This window comes from Camelus ferus, chromosome 31, assembly GCF_009834535.1.
Source record: "Camelus ferus isolate YT-003-E chromosome 31, BCGSAC_Cfer_1.0, whole genome shotgun sequence".
Taxonomy (NCBI): domain Eukaryota; kingdom Metazoa; phylum Chordata; class Mammalia; order Artiodactyla; family Camelidae; genus Camelus; species Camelus ferus.
Genome location: NC_045726.1, coordinates 17,065,419 through 17,079,942, shown reverse-complemented (window position 1 = coordinate 17,079,942; position 14,524 = coordinate 17,065,419). Strand labels below are relative to the sequence as shown.

General features: G+C 46.5%; 1 protein-coding gene across 7 annotated transcripts in view; it reads right to left on the bottom strand.

Annotated features, from left to right (window-relative positions):
* The window catches only part of AUH (AU RNA binding methylglutaconyl-CoA hydratase), a 144,616-nt gene that overhangs the window by 39,446 nt on the left and 90,646 nt on the right, over positions 1 to 14,524 (bottom strand). Inside the window, exon 7 of one of the 7 annotated variants that reach the window (XM_032470914.1) lies at positions 4,219 to 4,431. The exons of the other annotated variants lie outside the window; for them this stretch is intronic. Within the exon in view, the coding sequence (XP_032326805.1) occupies positions 4,256 to 4,431 (176 nt within the window). The 3' untranslated portion in view covers positions 4,219 to 4,255. Of the gene's footprint in view, positions 1 to 4,218; positions 4,432 to 14,524 lie in introns of those variants that run through there. 7 annotated transcript variants of the gene reach the window in all.

Genomic DNA, 14,524 nt, shown 5'->3' with positions numbered 1-14,524 from the left:
TCTCCCTGCTTCATCAGAACCAGATTCTTGTCAAGTATGGTGAAGAGCTGGCTGGGGCTTGGTGGCTCCTCTCTGATCCCAAATCTTGGTGTCGGAGAGCCAAGAAGGACTGCAGGCGACAGGCAGCTTTGTAAGCCACTCACTGGAACAGTGTCCTTATCCGCATGTGGGCTGCATGTGAATTAACACTCAGAACCATCAAGGTTATCTAAATACACACCCTGGATAACCTTTGTATTCCTTAAAGTTAAGACAAGCAATTGACCTGCATATAAACCGTATTTTAATGGTATTAAATAAAGCATAATTCAAAGAAACAAACTATCAATATGTAAACAAATAGCATAAGAAAGTCAAGAAATAAAAGAGTGAGAAGAACTGATTTTCACTTAGAGTGAAAAGAACTACATTTCAAAAGAATTAAAATGGAAATAAAACTAATGTCCTTTTTGGTATTCTTAAAGATCCATATACAAACAAATTAGTGGCGAGAATATAACAAAAGAAATGTGTGTCACCTTGAGTGCACAAGACTGTATCAGAAACCAGGCAGGAAAGAAGTACAAAAGTGTGAAAGAGGATGCCGGGATGGTGCGCACAAACTTACTCTGTTTATCTTAATTTCCTAGACTTTGTGATTTGGGGCGAAAACTATTAGGTACTCCAAGCGGTCTAAACCAAGTGCTTATGTCGGGGAGCAGGGAGAGTCTTCCCGGAGGAGGGGGCCAAGGGGCTGTGATGAGACGGGGAGTGAAGAAGGAGGTCAACCACTTGCAGCTCAACTCAAAGCCCTCCCAACGACAGGCAAGCTCTCAGATGGCTGAGATGGGGCACAGACGTGAGGCGGGAAGTGCAAAGCGGGGAAGCGAAATCCAGGTCTTCAACGCCAGGGTGAGTTCGTACATTCTCTGCTTAAGCAACGTGAGGTCCTGAAGGTTCTGGAGTAACACTGCTCTGCCAGACACCATATGGACATAAACATACCGAAGTCAGGACAGAAGCCCAGGGACTAATCACAAGGTGCTGGATGAGCTCAGGCAGCAGGTCACAGAAATCCGAATTAACAGAGTGGCGGCAGAAACAAAAATAAATTGAGACAGCTAATAAAAAAGCAAATTGTTCCAGCATCTCTACAGTTAACACAAGAAGTCAAAAAGTATTTATATTGGTGACCATTTACATGCTGTCAACCCAACGGGTTTACACCGTGAAGATTACTTCCCCGATAGCAAAGCACTGCTCTTAACTAACAACAATTCTGAATGGTGGAGTGAGGCAATCGGTACTTCTACTAGAATCAAATATCCCTCGTGAGCCATGTGACCCTGGACACGGTTCCCAGGTTCAGTGATCAACCTGAGGCTCGATGACAAAATACAAGACCATGAGATTAACGCTCATCCCATCTGTGGACCCCACGAACAGACCCGGGATCCAGCACAGACTCGCAAGTCAGCTACATCGGATGCCGTTTCAGGCTGTCATACAAAAGTTGCAGTGAGACTTTAAGTTTCGGCTTAAAGAGTTTATATATCCCAGAAGTTCCCATTTGGGCCACAGGTTTGGAATTTTAGCCTTCTGACAGTCTTATAAATTTGTACTAAATTGTGTACGCTGAACATGTACACACTTCTCAGCATCAGAACAAACTAATTAAACGCTGGCACGCTATTAACGCTCAGAACAGTAAATACAGTCGTAAGAAGTTTCATGGTTGAAAACACTTCAGCGGGATGGTACAAAATCCTGAGTGTATCTTTTGTTGTGATTTTTAAAAATTAGTGATTTCAATTTAAACTGTCCCGAAAGAGTAGTTTTTCCATGGACATAAATTATAGTGACATTGTGTCTCTCATTGAGTTCTACAGGTGGACTTGCTGTTAACTTGCTGCCCAGACGTGCAATGTGTGAGTGACGGCAGGCAGCGCTACAAAAGAATGTCCTTTTTAAAAGAAAAAGCTTTGCACAGCTGCTGGTAATAAAATAACCAAACCGCGCAGCAAGGGCTGATCAGATAAAGATAAATATAGTAACACACACATTAAGTCTGAAATAGATCTGAGAAACATCGTGATGAGGACATTTCCATGACTGTCCTGACAAGCAATTTTTAATGATTAAATGTGCCTGTGCGTGTGTATGTACCTGTTTTATATCTAAAAGCTGTTTATAACGCTCTCTTACAGAATCATAGAGTTGTTTTTATTTTAAACTATCAAATGCTAACTTGGTACACAGTGAAGCCTATGATCTTTATTATTTAAAATCAAAAGTATCATGTGAATTAACTTAGAAAATGTCTTTTTTTTTTAATTTCCAAAAAACAAGCTAATTGCTCGTGAATTGAGGCACTATAAATTATGCAGCTCGATTTTAAAAATACATGGAAGACAAGTTCTGGCACTTTTATCTGGTGTTTTACAGGAATTAAGGATAATTAAATTTAAATAATGTCATATAAACGTTTTATTTCGCTTTCATTTTATTTTAAAAACAACAGGGGTTGATCATTTGTAATGTACGGAAGTATCTGAAATTGCTTTTGGTGAGTCTATTAAATCAGTTAGTGAGGCTTAAAGTGTAAAACAAATCTACATCAACCGAGATTGCAGCCATTAAGCTTATGGGTTTATTTAGTGGCATAAAATAGCACTTCATAAAATCTGTTCTAAAATAACATTTGCTAATAAAAATAGGACCAAGATTCTTCTGAAATTCTATACGTCTTATAACCAGATGACAAGTGGGACTTCCACTGCTGTCCCTCCCCACTTCCCTGACCATGTACGTGGGAGTCTATTTCTGGAATTTCTATTCTGTATGTCAGTGCTCACACCAGGATCATGCTGTCTTGATTTCTTTATAGTAAATCTGGAAATTAGGAAGCGTAATTCAGCCAACTTTGTTCTTTGCATCTCCATATAAATTTAAGAATCACCTTGCCATTTTACACCAAAAAAAAAAAAAAAAAAGCTGCGAGGATTTTAGCTAAGCTTGCACTAAATCTATAGGTCAATGTGGGGAGAAAAGACGTTGTAACAATTCTGCATCTTCTAATACATAAACATGTTATGCATCTCGCCATTGATTTGTCTTCTTTCATTTCCCTCCACCATGTTTGATAGTTTAGAGTGTATGGATCTTATACAGAGTTTGTCAAATTTATTCCTAAATATTTCATGTTCAGTTGACGCTACTGTAAATGGGAGTGATTTTTAAATTTTATTCTGTAGTTGCTCATCACTAATACATAGAAGGACAACTGATGGTTTATATATTGACCTCCTAGTCAGAGACTGCTCGATCCGACCATTAGTTCTGTTTTTGGTAAACGTCCTAAGACTCTGTCTGAATGTGCTCGTGTGGCACTTGTGAATAGAGTTCTTTCCAGCCCGTATGCCTTTCGTTTCTCCTTGCCTTTCTACACGGGCTAGAACCTACAGTACAATGTTGAATAGCAGCAATGAAAGTGCACATTTTTGCCTTGTTTGCATTATTTGTGGGAAGGGTTCAGGTTTTCATCACTGAGTATGTCAGCGGTAGGAATTTTATAAAAGCCTTCGGCCAGACTGAGGAAGCACCCTGCTACTCTAATTTACAAAGAGTTTCTTTTCTTTTTTAAATCATGAATCAACACTGAATTCTGTCAAATGTTTTTTTCTGCCAATATTGAGATGATTATGGAATTTTTCTTTTATTCTGTTAATATGATGAACTGTATTGTTTTATACATCAGATAAGTCCCATTTAGTGACATCTTTTTTAATTAAAAAAAAATTAGTGAATGTTTACTGACCAGTGACTGAGGGCTGAATCCACGGTGTGCAGAACAGCTCTCATCACTTAATTCTGCACAGCGTCAAGCCACTCAGCCAGGGTGGGCGAGTGACGGGGCTGGGACCCATACAAGGAAGTGGCATGAGCTGGGAGGGCAGGAGGTCGTCAAGCTCCCGCCGCGTTACATCAGTCGTTCAAGTCAGAGTCAGAACCCTACCCCGTCATCTCTTCCCCCAGCCTCTTGGCATTTCAGACACAAAGCCAAAGACAGAAGAAGAAATGCACCTGCCTCAGGCCCCCTTCCCAGCATTCCCAGTAACATTCCCAAACAGAACATCCACCAGGGAGCTCGTGTACCAGACAGTTCACCTCCCACACCCAACTTATCTTTTTATATATTTTTGGGTTTAATGCGCTAAAGTTTTAAGAATTTTTACATACGTTTTCATGAGAGATACTGGTCTGTAGATTCCCTGTTTTAGTGTCTTTGTTTGACTTGGCAGGAAAATAATGGAAGCCTCATCAAATAACTTGAGACCTGTCCGCTCCTTCTCTGTTTTCTCAAAGAACTCAGGCAGGATTGGTAATGTTTCTTCCACAGATGGTTGGTAGATTCACCAGTGCAGCCATCATATGATGCCCAGAGTTTTCCTTCTAGAAAAATTTTTAATTACGAATTCAATTATATACATATTTTAATACATATATATATTATACATATATATAATCTTTGTTTTTAATTCCATAGAAAACTTTACATTTAATATAATTACCCATTCTGGTTAAGTTTAAATTTACCGTTTTGATATTTCTTGTCTATCTTTCTCATCTAACTTTTATTACTCATTTATATATATATAAAGTGAAAGTATTTTAGATTTTCTATTTCTTCTATTGTTAGTTTCGGTGAATTTCCTGACATAAAGTTATTTTAAGATTCTCTCATAACCCTTTAATATCTGTAGGATATGCAGTGATGACCTATCTCGATACTGGCAATTTGTGTCTTCTTTTTTTTTTTTCCTCTGTGTTTCTTGATTATCAGGTTAGCTAGCAGTGTTAATTTTTTTTTTTTTCTCACATTCTCAAAATATGGGCTTTGGGTTTTATTAATGTTTCTCTATTCTTGGTACCAAGTCTTTTCCACTAACTTTCTCTTCTTTGTTAAAAGTGGAGGTTCAGTCACTGATGGCAGATCTTTTTATTTTCTCATACAAGCTTTTAAAACTGATTGCTCTAACTGTTGCTTAGCACTGTCTCACAAAAGTTAATGTTGTTTTCATTTTCCTTAAGTTCAAAATATTTTCTGATTTCTCTTTTGACCCATAGGTGTACCCAGTATTCTTTGAATTTCTAAGTATCTAGAGGGTTTGCATGCAAGTTTCAGTTAATGGTTTCTAATTTAACTCTGTTAGGGTCGGAGAACATGGCCTGTATTATCTCAATCCTTTAAAATTTATTAAAATTTATTTTATGGTCCATCTTCCTATTTTGATGGCTATTCCACATAAACTTTAAAGACAACGTGAATTCTGTGGTCATTGGGTGGAGTACTCTGAAAAGATCACTCAGGCCAAGCTGTTCCAAATACATTTCAAGGTTTCTGTATCTTCACTTACTTTCTTTCCATTTGCTCCATCAATTATGAAATCTCCAGGAGAAACAGTGGATTTACTCATTTCTCCTTTTCATTCTGAGACTTTCTGCCTCAAGCATCTGAAGTTCTGTTCTCACAGCGGCAGGCACACTTGAGGTCACGCCCTCCTGATGGATCACTCTTTTCCCTTCTGTCATTTCACGATGTCCCTCTTTATCACAGGGACATCGCTCCTCACTCTGAAACCTAGTTTTCCGGTATTAACAGAGCCAGTCCAGCCTTCCTATTTATTGTGAGCATGTACGTCTTCTTCCATCCTTTCAGTTTTAACATATCTGTACCCTTGTTAAGGAGGGCTCATAAACAGTATGTAACTGAGTCTTACTTTGCAAATCAATCTGTTTTTTAATTCCATAGAAAATTTTACATTTAATATAATGACCCATTCTGGTTAGGTTTAAATTTACCATTTTAATATTTTTCTGTCTTTCTCATCTATTTAATTACTTGTTCTTTTTTTGGGATTGAGCATTTTTAGCATTTCATTCTACCTTCACTACTGCTTTATTAACATTTAATTTTTTTAAGTGGTTAGTAGCCTTTCTTAGGTAGGGTTTTGTGAGAGAAGAAAGCTAAAAGAAAGTGAAATTAATGAGTATTTTAAAATGTCTTGATGACAGTACTTTGCTCTTAGACACATAGAATAGAAATTAACTTATTATGTAGAGTAAATGCCTTAAAGCATTAGGGCTTAGTTTGTACCAAATTCAGAAAAGTTCTGGTCTTTTTTTAATGCAAACAAGAACAAAACTTTATTATAAGCTATGAAAAAACACCAGGGTTTTGGGAGGAAAACGGGGAGAGGAGGAGTCAGCTGTAGGCAGCAGGGGTGTGCCCCTTGCTCTGGGGCCGGAGAGGGACAGGACAAGGGCCTTTGTCTACTGTCCTGAGGACTCTGACCACTTGGGATCAGTGGGATCAGGTAACAGTCTCAAGTCAACCACCTCTGGGGACAAGATCGCAGGCAGGGAGCTCCGGGATTCCAGAAGTTAGGGCCAGGCTTGTGTTTCACCCCAAATGGGGCCTGCCTGCATGAAGTCCAGCCGGGGAGGTAGGGGACACTGACTGTGTCTCCCAAAGTCACCAATTCAGGCCATCATCTGCCTCTTAGATTCCAAGGGAGGGGATCCCAGCCTGGAGGAAGACGACTTGTTGGACGGCCCAGCAGCCTTGTGTGCAGCCACGCCCTGGACAGGTGATGAGGCGGGCCCTCACAGTGTGGCTGCTCATTCCTGTGCCCGCTGCGCAGGCAGGGCTGCTGCCACAGGCCAGGACAGATATGCCAGCCTTACTGCGAGAGGTGCCGGGCCCTCGGGTGGAAGCAGAGGGGCTCTGCCTGGGGGCACCCCCAGGGGTGGGACTTAAGATGGGGGCAGCAGTGCCTCCAAACCCAGGCTGCTGCTTGGTGCTGGGTCCCGTGGCCAGCATGGGGGTGCTCTGGTGAACAGGGCCCCAGGTGTTCAGGCCCCTGCGTCCCCCACGGCAGCGTGTGGTGCTCGGGCTCCGCTTCGCCTCTCCTGTGATGCTAAGAGCTGCAAAGAGGCGGCACAGCTCAAGATCACCCATTTGGCTCCTGCCGCCCTTACATGCAGCTGAGACCCCGAACCTGCAGGGGACTGGGCTCGAGCTGGCAGATCTTGGGCAGTGCCGCCAAGTGTTGGGCCCAGCCCTGGTAACAACGCTGGGCATGTAGGCAGCTGCTGCAGAGCCATGGGGGAAGACAGTTGAGGTGGCAGAAGAGATTGGCTGGGTGCTGGCATGAGTGCCCATGGTGGGATTTCTGGATGACAAACCGTCAGAAGACGCTTTTGGAGGGGGCCGGAAGGCTAGCAGACCTGGAGCGGAGAGTGAGTCCGAGGTTGGGGCTGGAGCTGCCTGCTTTCGAAATACTGGTAAGAAGCTGTCACCAGGTGGTGGTGGCTCCACCAGCTGCGCCCAGAGGGCCCGCAGGAGGGTCTGCCAGAGTCCAGTTAGCAGGAAGTGTTCAAGTTAGATTGGCCCACATAAAAGCTCATGCAGACAGCTGGTGGTGAGATGAATTAAGGCCACGCCATCATGGATGCCTTCTGCGGGTCCTGCAGCGGGGGCAGGATGCTCCACTGGTGGTCTGGGAGCCCCGGAGCAAGGCTGAGAGGGTGGTCTGCCATAGGGTGACCCAAGTCACGAGGGTGAGAAGACCACTGGGGGCATCGCGGAGAGGGGCAGGATCAGTGTCTGGGACCCAAGAGGCTGGGAGGATACAGTGCTATTCATGGGGATGACCCAGTCCCCTGAGGGGGTGACGAGGACAGGCCACCCTGGGGGCCGTCTGCGGGGCCTGCAGAGGGGGCAGGATACTCCCACTGGTGGTCTGGGGAGCCCCCGAGAGAAGAGGCTGGGAGGATACAATGCTATTCATGGGGGTGACCCCAGTCCCCTGAGCGGGGGTGACGAAGGCCAGGGCACCACTCGGGGCCGTCTGCGGGGCCTGCAGAGGGGGCAGGATGCTCCCACTGCTGGTCTGGGGAGCCCCCGAGAGCAGAGGCTGAGAGGGTGGAGTGCTGTCCATAGGAGTGACCCCAGAGTCGGAAGCAGGGGTGAAGACAGCCAGGCCACCACTGGGGGCCGTCTGCGGGGCCTGCAGAGGGGGCAGAATGCTCCCACTGGTGGTCTGGGGAGCCCCCGAGAGAAGAGGCTGGGAGGATACAGTGCTATTCATGGGGGTGACCCCAGTCCCCTGAGCGGGGGTGACGAAGGCCAGGGCACCACTCGGGGCCGTCTGCGGGGCCTGCAGAGGGGGCAGGATGCTCCCACTGCTGGTCTGGGGAGCCCCCGAGAGCAGAGGCTGAGAGGGTGGAGTGGTCCCCATGGAGGTGACCTCAGCGTCCGGGGAGGGCGGGGGAGCCAAGCCCGCCTCGGTCTCACCCCGTAACATGCTATTGATCTGCCGGAACGCTGCTTTCTTCTCCATGTTGAGGTCTTCCCCGGTGACTGGGAAACCCAGTTCAGGGGGTGGGGGCAGCCTCAGGGGCTCCCCTCGCCTGTGTGGCAGCAGAGGAAACCTGCGTCTTCGGGGCCTGGGACCATCGGATGTGTTCCCCTTGGTTCCCCTCGGCCCTCTGACTGTGTCTGCATCCCTGTCGGGCCAGTTCGTCCGCGGTGAGACCACCAGAGCTGCAGCGGGAGGCCGGGGGCTCTCCTTCCTCCCTTTCTTCAAGGATTTCGGGGGCAGCTCGCTGTGTGCGGGACCCCTCTTCCTCCGCTCTGGAGGGGAACCCCGGGAGGAGCTGTACGAGCTGCTGATGGCATTTCTACGGGGGCAGGAGCTCACGCAAGAGGTCTGGGGTTTCTGCACGCAGCGGTCTTCTGAGTTCTTGGCACAGAGGTTCCTCTGCAGAGACCCAGGCCTCGGAATGAAAGAAATGGTGCCTCTCTGGACCCACAGGTGCCTCATCTCGGGTTCTTCACCCCCAGTGCCGTCTGGGCTCCTCTGATCTTCCCCCTCTGGGACTGCCGGGTCTTCCCCCTGCTTGGCCAACCCTTCCCCGCTCTCACCAGGGGCCCTTGACACCGCCTCCGCGCACGAGCCCAGGGCACACCCGGGCGTTGTGGGCAGCGCAGGAGTGCGGGGCTGTTCCTGCGCTGCACAGACGGGGGCTGTGCCCACTGGAGATGCTGAGCTGCAGGACAGCGTGGAGGTCTGGGCGCGCAGCACGGCCCTTCTCCGATGGACTCGACTGAAGGTGGAGATGAGAACGCCCAGAAAGGAGCGCAGGGTCCGCGGGAGCAGGGAGCATCTTCTGTGAAGCACTGTTACAAGGCGTCGATGTAAAGTCGCGGGACACCTGTAGGCTGGCCTGCGAGCGGCCAGCAGCTGGTGGAGAACTGGGTGACCCGGGCCGGCCAGGGGCAGTCGGCGATGGCGGGGAGCGGCCTGGAGGTGGCCGGGCCCTCGCGGCAGGTGCCGGCCCCCCAGGGCTCGGGGAGGGGCTGAGGGGCAGGGTGTGCTCAGGTAGTCGCCCATAGGGCACTTAGGGAAGGTCAAGGTCAGTTCTCGGGGTAGAGAGCAGGGCTCTGAGCGCTGTCCTTCAGCTACCAACTCTGCTGAAGGCCAAGCGCACACTGTTTGTCCTGTTGCTAGGACGTGGCTCTAGAACCTTGTGAGCAAATAATGCGCACGTGCACAGGGCCCTGTGGGACCCTCCCTGTGCAGCAGACACACAGGGACCCAGGGCTGCACACATGCGGATGCACCCCCACCCCCCCACCCTCTGGTGCTTCCAGATCTCCTGGAGCCTGCAGATTTGGGGGGGGGGGCCCAGAGCTGTCACGGAACTAGCTGTACAGGACGGGTCTTTTTTTTTTTTTTTTAGTATTTTTCTTTCCCCACCTTGACTGTGAGCACTGAGACCTTCACTATATCCTGTCAGACCACTTGATGCTGCCCCAAGTTTTCTCTTGGGCTTTGGTTTTGGCAATTTCTACTTCTGTGTTGTCAAATGCACCAAACTTCCCTTCTGCAGCATCTAGTCTGCAGTTAATTCCGCCCAGCAGTTTTTTCATTTCAGAGACCGATTTTTAGCCCTAGGAGTTCCAGGCGGTTCTCTTTTACACCTTCTAGCTCTCTCCTTACGTACATTTTCATTTTAAAAATTCCTGAGCACAAATATAAAGTCATTTTGAAGTCTTTTTCTGCAAGTTCCACCATCTCTGCTTTATCTGCTTCTATCTAGTCACGGTTTCTCTCCCTACGTCACGTGTTTCTGCTTCATCCTGTGTATAAATTTCGGATTGATTGCCAGACATTATTTGACTGTGTTGTGTACTGCATTCTGCCGTTTCCCTTTACAGCACGTTGGGCCGTGGCCCACAGACAGTTAAGTTCTTTGCAGTGCAGGTGGACCCTCACTAGGCTTGTTGTTAAGCTTTGTTAGGGCAGGTTTAGAGAACTCACTACGTTAGGGTTAGTTCAGGCCCTACTCGCACAACCATTCTGGATAGCTACTTAACTCACATCGTGTCCTACAGAGCGTCTCCACCCTGCTACTCAAGAGGCTGCAGCTTTCCCCAGTCTCTCTTGTGTGAGGTCTGGGGTAAGTCTCCTTACAGCTACCTGGTCGTTCTTCATCGGGCCTTGCAGAGTTTTACTCTGTGTGAGTGCATCCTAATCAGCGACAAACTCAAGGGCACCACTGTGCAAGTTTCTGCAACTATCGTTCTGTGCAGCCGCTCTCTCTCCTAGACGGTATCTCACCTGTTTAATCCACTGCATTCCAAGAGAGACCATCCAAAGCGCCTGGGTCCCCCTGTCTCACCCTGTTATCTAGAAAACGCCTCTAGGCAGAGAGCTGTAATTTTAGGACTTTGCTTGTTTGGTTCTTTCCTCTCAGGATCATACACCTAAGCTGTCTGTATCTAGTCTCTGAAGAAAGTTGTTCCATGTGTCTTTTCAATTTTGTAGTTATTTAAGGCAGAAGGGCAAACCTGGTCTCCGTTACTCCAGTATGGCTGGAAACAGAAAAAGGTACACTACTAGGCTGGGCGTGAGACGGAAGCTTGAAACTGGGCTAAACTCATGAACAACCAAAGGTAACTAGGGAGTGATGGGATCGATCAAGAAATGAACTAATAAAAGAAAAATGAGATTTTGTAAAAGCTCAGCTGAACACAGTAACTGGAGAAAACTAAAAGCATTTCATGTTTACATTCCATGTAGTTCATACTCTTCAACAAACTGCTCAGTTCTGTAAATACATTCTCGCAAAATGCCATCAAAATACATTAGTTATTTGAAACATCTTTAAAGGCCGATCTGTATATTTAATACTTGCCAACCTTAGTGTTACATTAGTTATGTTCCTATAAAATTTAGTATAAACGGAGACAATTTGCTTCGAATCTGTTTTCCCGTAGAAACAGTTGAACGTAGCGTTATGTTCCTAACCCTGGAGAGGTTACCTGGGGACAGCGGGATCATTTATAAGAGGTACCAGAACCCTGGCCCAGCTGCCAGGGTCTCCCCACTGTCCTCACACACAGCAGGACAGCATTGCCCCTGCTGAGCACAGACACAGCCTCCCGTGCTCCCCCTGTGGTGACCCAGCTCATGAGCGTAAACTGAACGGCCGCCTGGACCCTATTCCAGTGGCTAAGCGGCAAGAGCCACTGCCGCGGCCAGGCACTGTTTGCAAGTACGTTACGTACTTGACCTCACGACACCCTGTGGCCCTGGTACTTCCATTACCTTCGTATTAAAAATGAGAAAACTACGTCCCACAATTAGTGGGGGAGCTGAGATTCGTACCTCGGTGGTCCAGTTCCAGAGCCCGTGCTCCTAATCAGCACTTCGGGGCTTGGCAGACGGGCCCGGGGGCCAGCTGCCTGTCTAGGGGGTGGTTTCCGCCAGGATGAGGGGGAACAGAGCTTTTGGAAACAGTCCCATAGAGAATGAGGAATCCGCCTAAGGAGGGGTAGTAAGACTCGCCAGGCCCACTTAAAAGGTACGAAGGAGGTGAGCAGCCATGGCAACAGGCATCTTCCCTGGGGGCCGGAGCCCCTCGGCTGTGACGGAGGAGGCACTCAGCGTCTCTGTGCTCTGATGTCGCCCACGTGCTCTCCCAGGTCCCCCTCCAACACGGGCCTATGTTCTGAGTAGAAAATGCACAACACTAGGATCGCAGACAGAATTCCTCTTCCGAGTCAACGTGAAAGGACCAGTTAAATGTCTATCTGATGCTGGGAATTCAGCGTTAGAAAAAGTCCTGCAGCCCGTCCTCGCTGCAGCGCCAGGGTTCACGACAGCGCGGCGCTGCCTGTGTCGTTCCTGTGCTCAGTCGGCCACGCTCAGGGCTGAGTTTCACGTCTAATGAAATGGAAGTGAGCTGAATTCACTCACACTCTGCACAGTGAACAGACGCTTTTAGGAGGAAAAAAGTGTTGGGTTGAATAATGGAGAAAAGAGTCGCTCATCTGATTTTGCTGTTCTTGTTGTCCAGAGAGATGACTCAGTTTAAAAAGTTAAGAGGAGGGCAAAAGTTTTCATACCATTTTATTTCCTAAGGTCATGATCACAATTCAATCCTATAAATTGCTCACTCTCTTTAGTAAAACTTCCTAACAGGTCTAGGATTAGTGAAATACTAGATCAGGAAGTACTCCTAAATGTTTCGTCTTCTCAAAATATGTACACAGTAGGACAAATCTAACAATACAGAAGGATGCATGTGTGTGCACCCTTCCTGCACACCCTGAGCCCATCCCCCAGAGGAGAACTTCCGACTGTTCTCGTTTTTTGCTCCTCTGATAGTTCTCTCTGTATCCCCAAATAATACACTTTTATCTAAAAGCTTCTAGATTTAATGACTTGACGTAGTATCTATTGATCTTCCTAGATTTAAAAATTAAAATTTAGTTCATCATCATTAATCTTCACCTGTCCCTCTCAGTATTTAGCCGTTTTACTAATTACTTACGATTTCAACGATACAGAATATAAATTCCCTGCTCCACTAAGCTGACTCTGCGTCTCAATTCCTCACAGATACTGGAGCCATCACACACCTCTCCTCCGCCCTTCCGCAGCTCACCTGAGGTCAGCCACACTTCTCCTTTGACGGCATCAAGGCTGTCAGCATTCGTATTTTGAAGTAAACAGCAACCAAACCTTTCTGATCACAGACTGGTTCTAAAAGTTGAAAATCAACAACCAGCATTCACATTATGCTGTATAAATATTATTTAATGCCAGGCCAAGAGGTGTGCTAACATGACACTTCATTCTTTACAAACTCAATGCCATGATCCTGTGACCACTCCAAGAAATTTAAAAAAAAACAAAAAAACTCTAGTTTTAAGATTAAATGGACCCATTTCTTTGTCACTGACTGCTTAAAAGCATGGCCTTTCCTCCCATATTTAGACTAAAATAGAAGTCTTCCCTGGGGTTTCTAATGGTTTTCTTTCTGGTAGAGTGGGGGGCTGGGGGTAACACATCCCCAGGCTGTCAATCCTTCCTCTCCCTCAGATGTCTCACACTCCTGCTCCAGTTTGGAACGACTGCTGTCTGGACCTATTCCCATTATTCCTGGGTTTGCTCTGATGCCCAGTTAGGTTGAGTCCTCTATTTCCAGAAGGCCAAGCCTGTCTTTATTGGCTATTCTTTTGTTTGGCTGGAGCACACGTCCAACTACCTTCCTAATAACAGTACTCAGGAAGCCAATCTTTCCAGGCCTTGTACATCTGAAAACGCCTTTATTCTGCTGTCACAGCTGAGTGGTAGTTTGTCAGATACAGAATTCTGGGTTAAAAAAAAAAAGTGTGTTTACCCTTTGGATCTTGCTGGCAATACTTAGAACATCCAGTGTTAAAACTGAGAAGACATCGCCGCTGTAAGCTGGACACTTCTTCGTCGATGGACAATTTTCCTCCCTCTCTGAACATTTTTACAGTCTCCTCGTCATCCCTGAAGCACTGATCCTCCACAAACGCACACCCATGGATGAGCTGCTTCTGTTACTCGTGCTGGCTGTCAAGGGGCCCTTTTCGTATAAAGACACGTGTCACCTCTGCCTCCGGGAGTTGCCTTCCCTTCTGTTTTTACACTTCTCTCTTGTTACTTTTCTCCCACTTCTATTAAGCCAAGTATCAAACCTCATAGACTCCTTTCCCATGTATCTCTTCCGGCATTCTTCTGGTCTTTGCTGTACATTTTGGAAGATTACTTCACTTGTATTTTCTTAGATTTTCACTTCAGTAATCCTTTTTAAAAAATAATAATAAATCTAATAGCCTTTTCTTGTAGTATCATTGCTGCTGCATCAGCTGCTTCCTTAGGGCTCATGTTTTTTTTTTTTTTTCCTTTCATTCTGTCAATTTTCCTTGTAAACCCAACAACCCTTTGGTTGTCTGTTCATATAAGGGGGTGCGGGGTGGGAAGGGACAGACTGGGATTTCAAAGTTGTAGAACAGATAAACAAGATTATACTGTGTAGCACAGGGAAATATACACAAGATCTTGTGATGGCTCACAGTGAAAAAAAATGTGACAATGAATGTATGTATGTTCATGTATAACTGAGAAATTGTGCTCTACGCTGAATTTGACACAACATT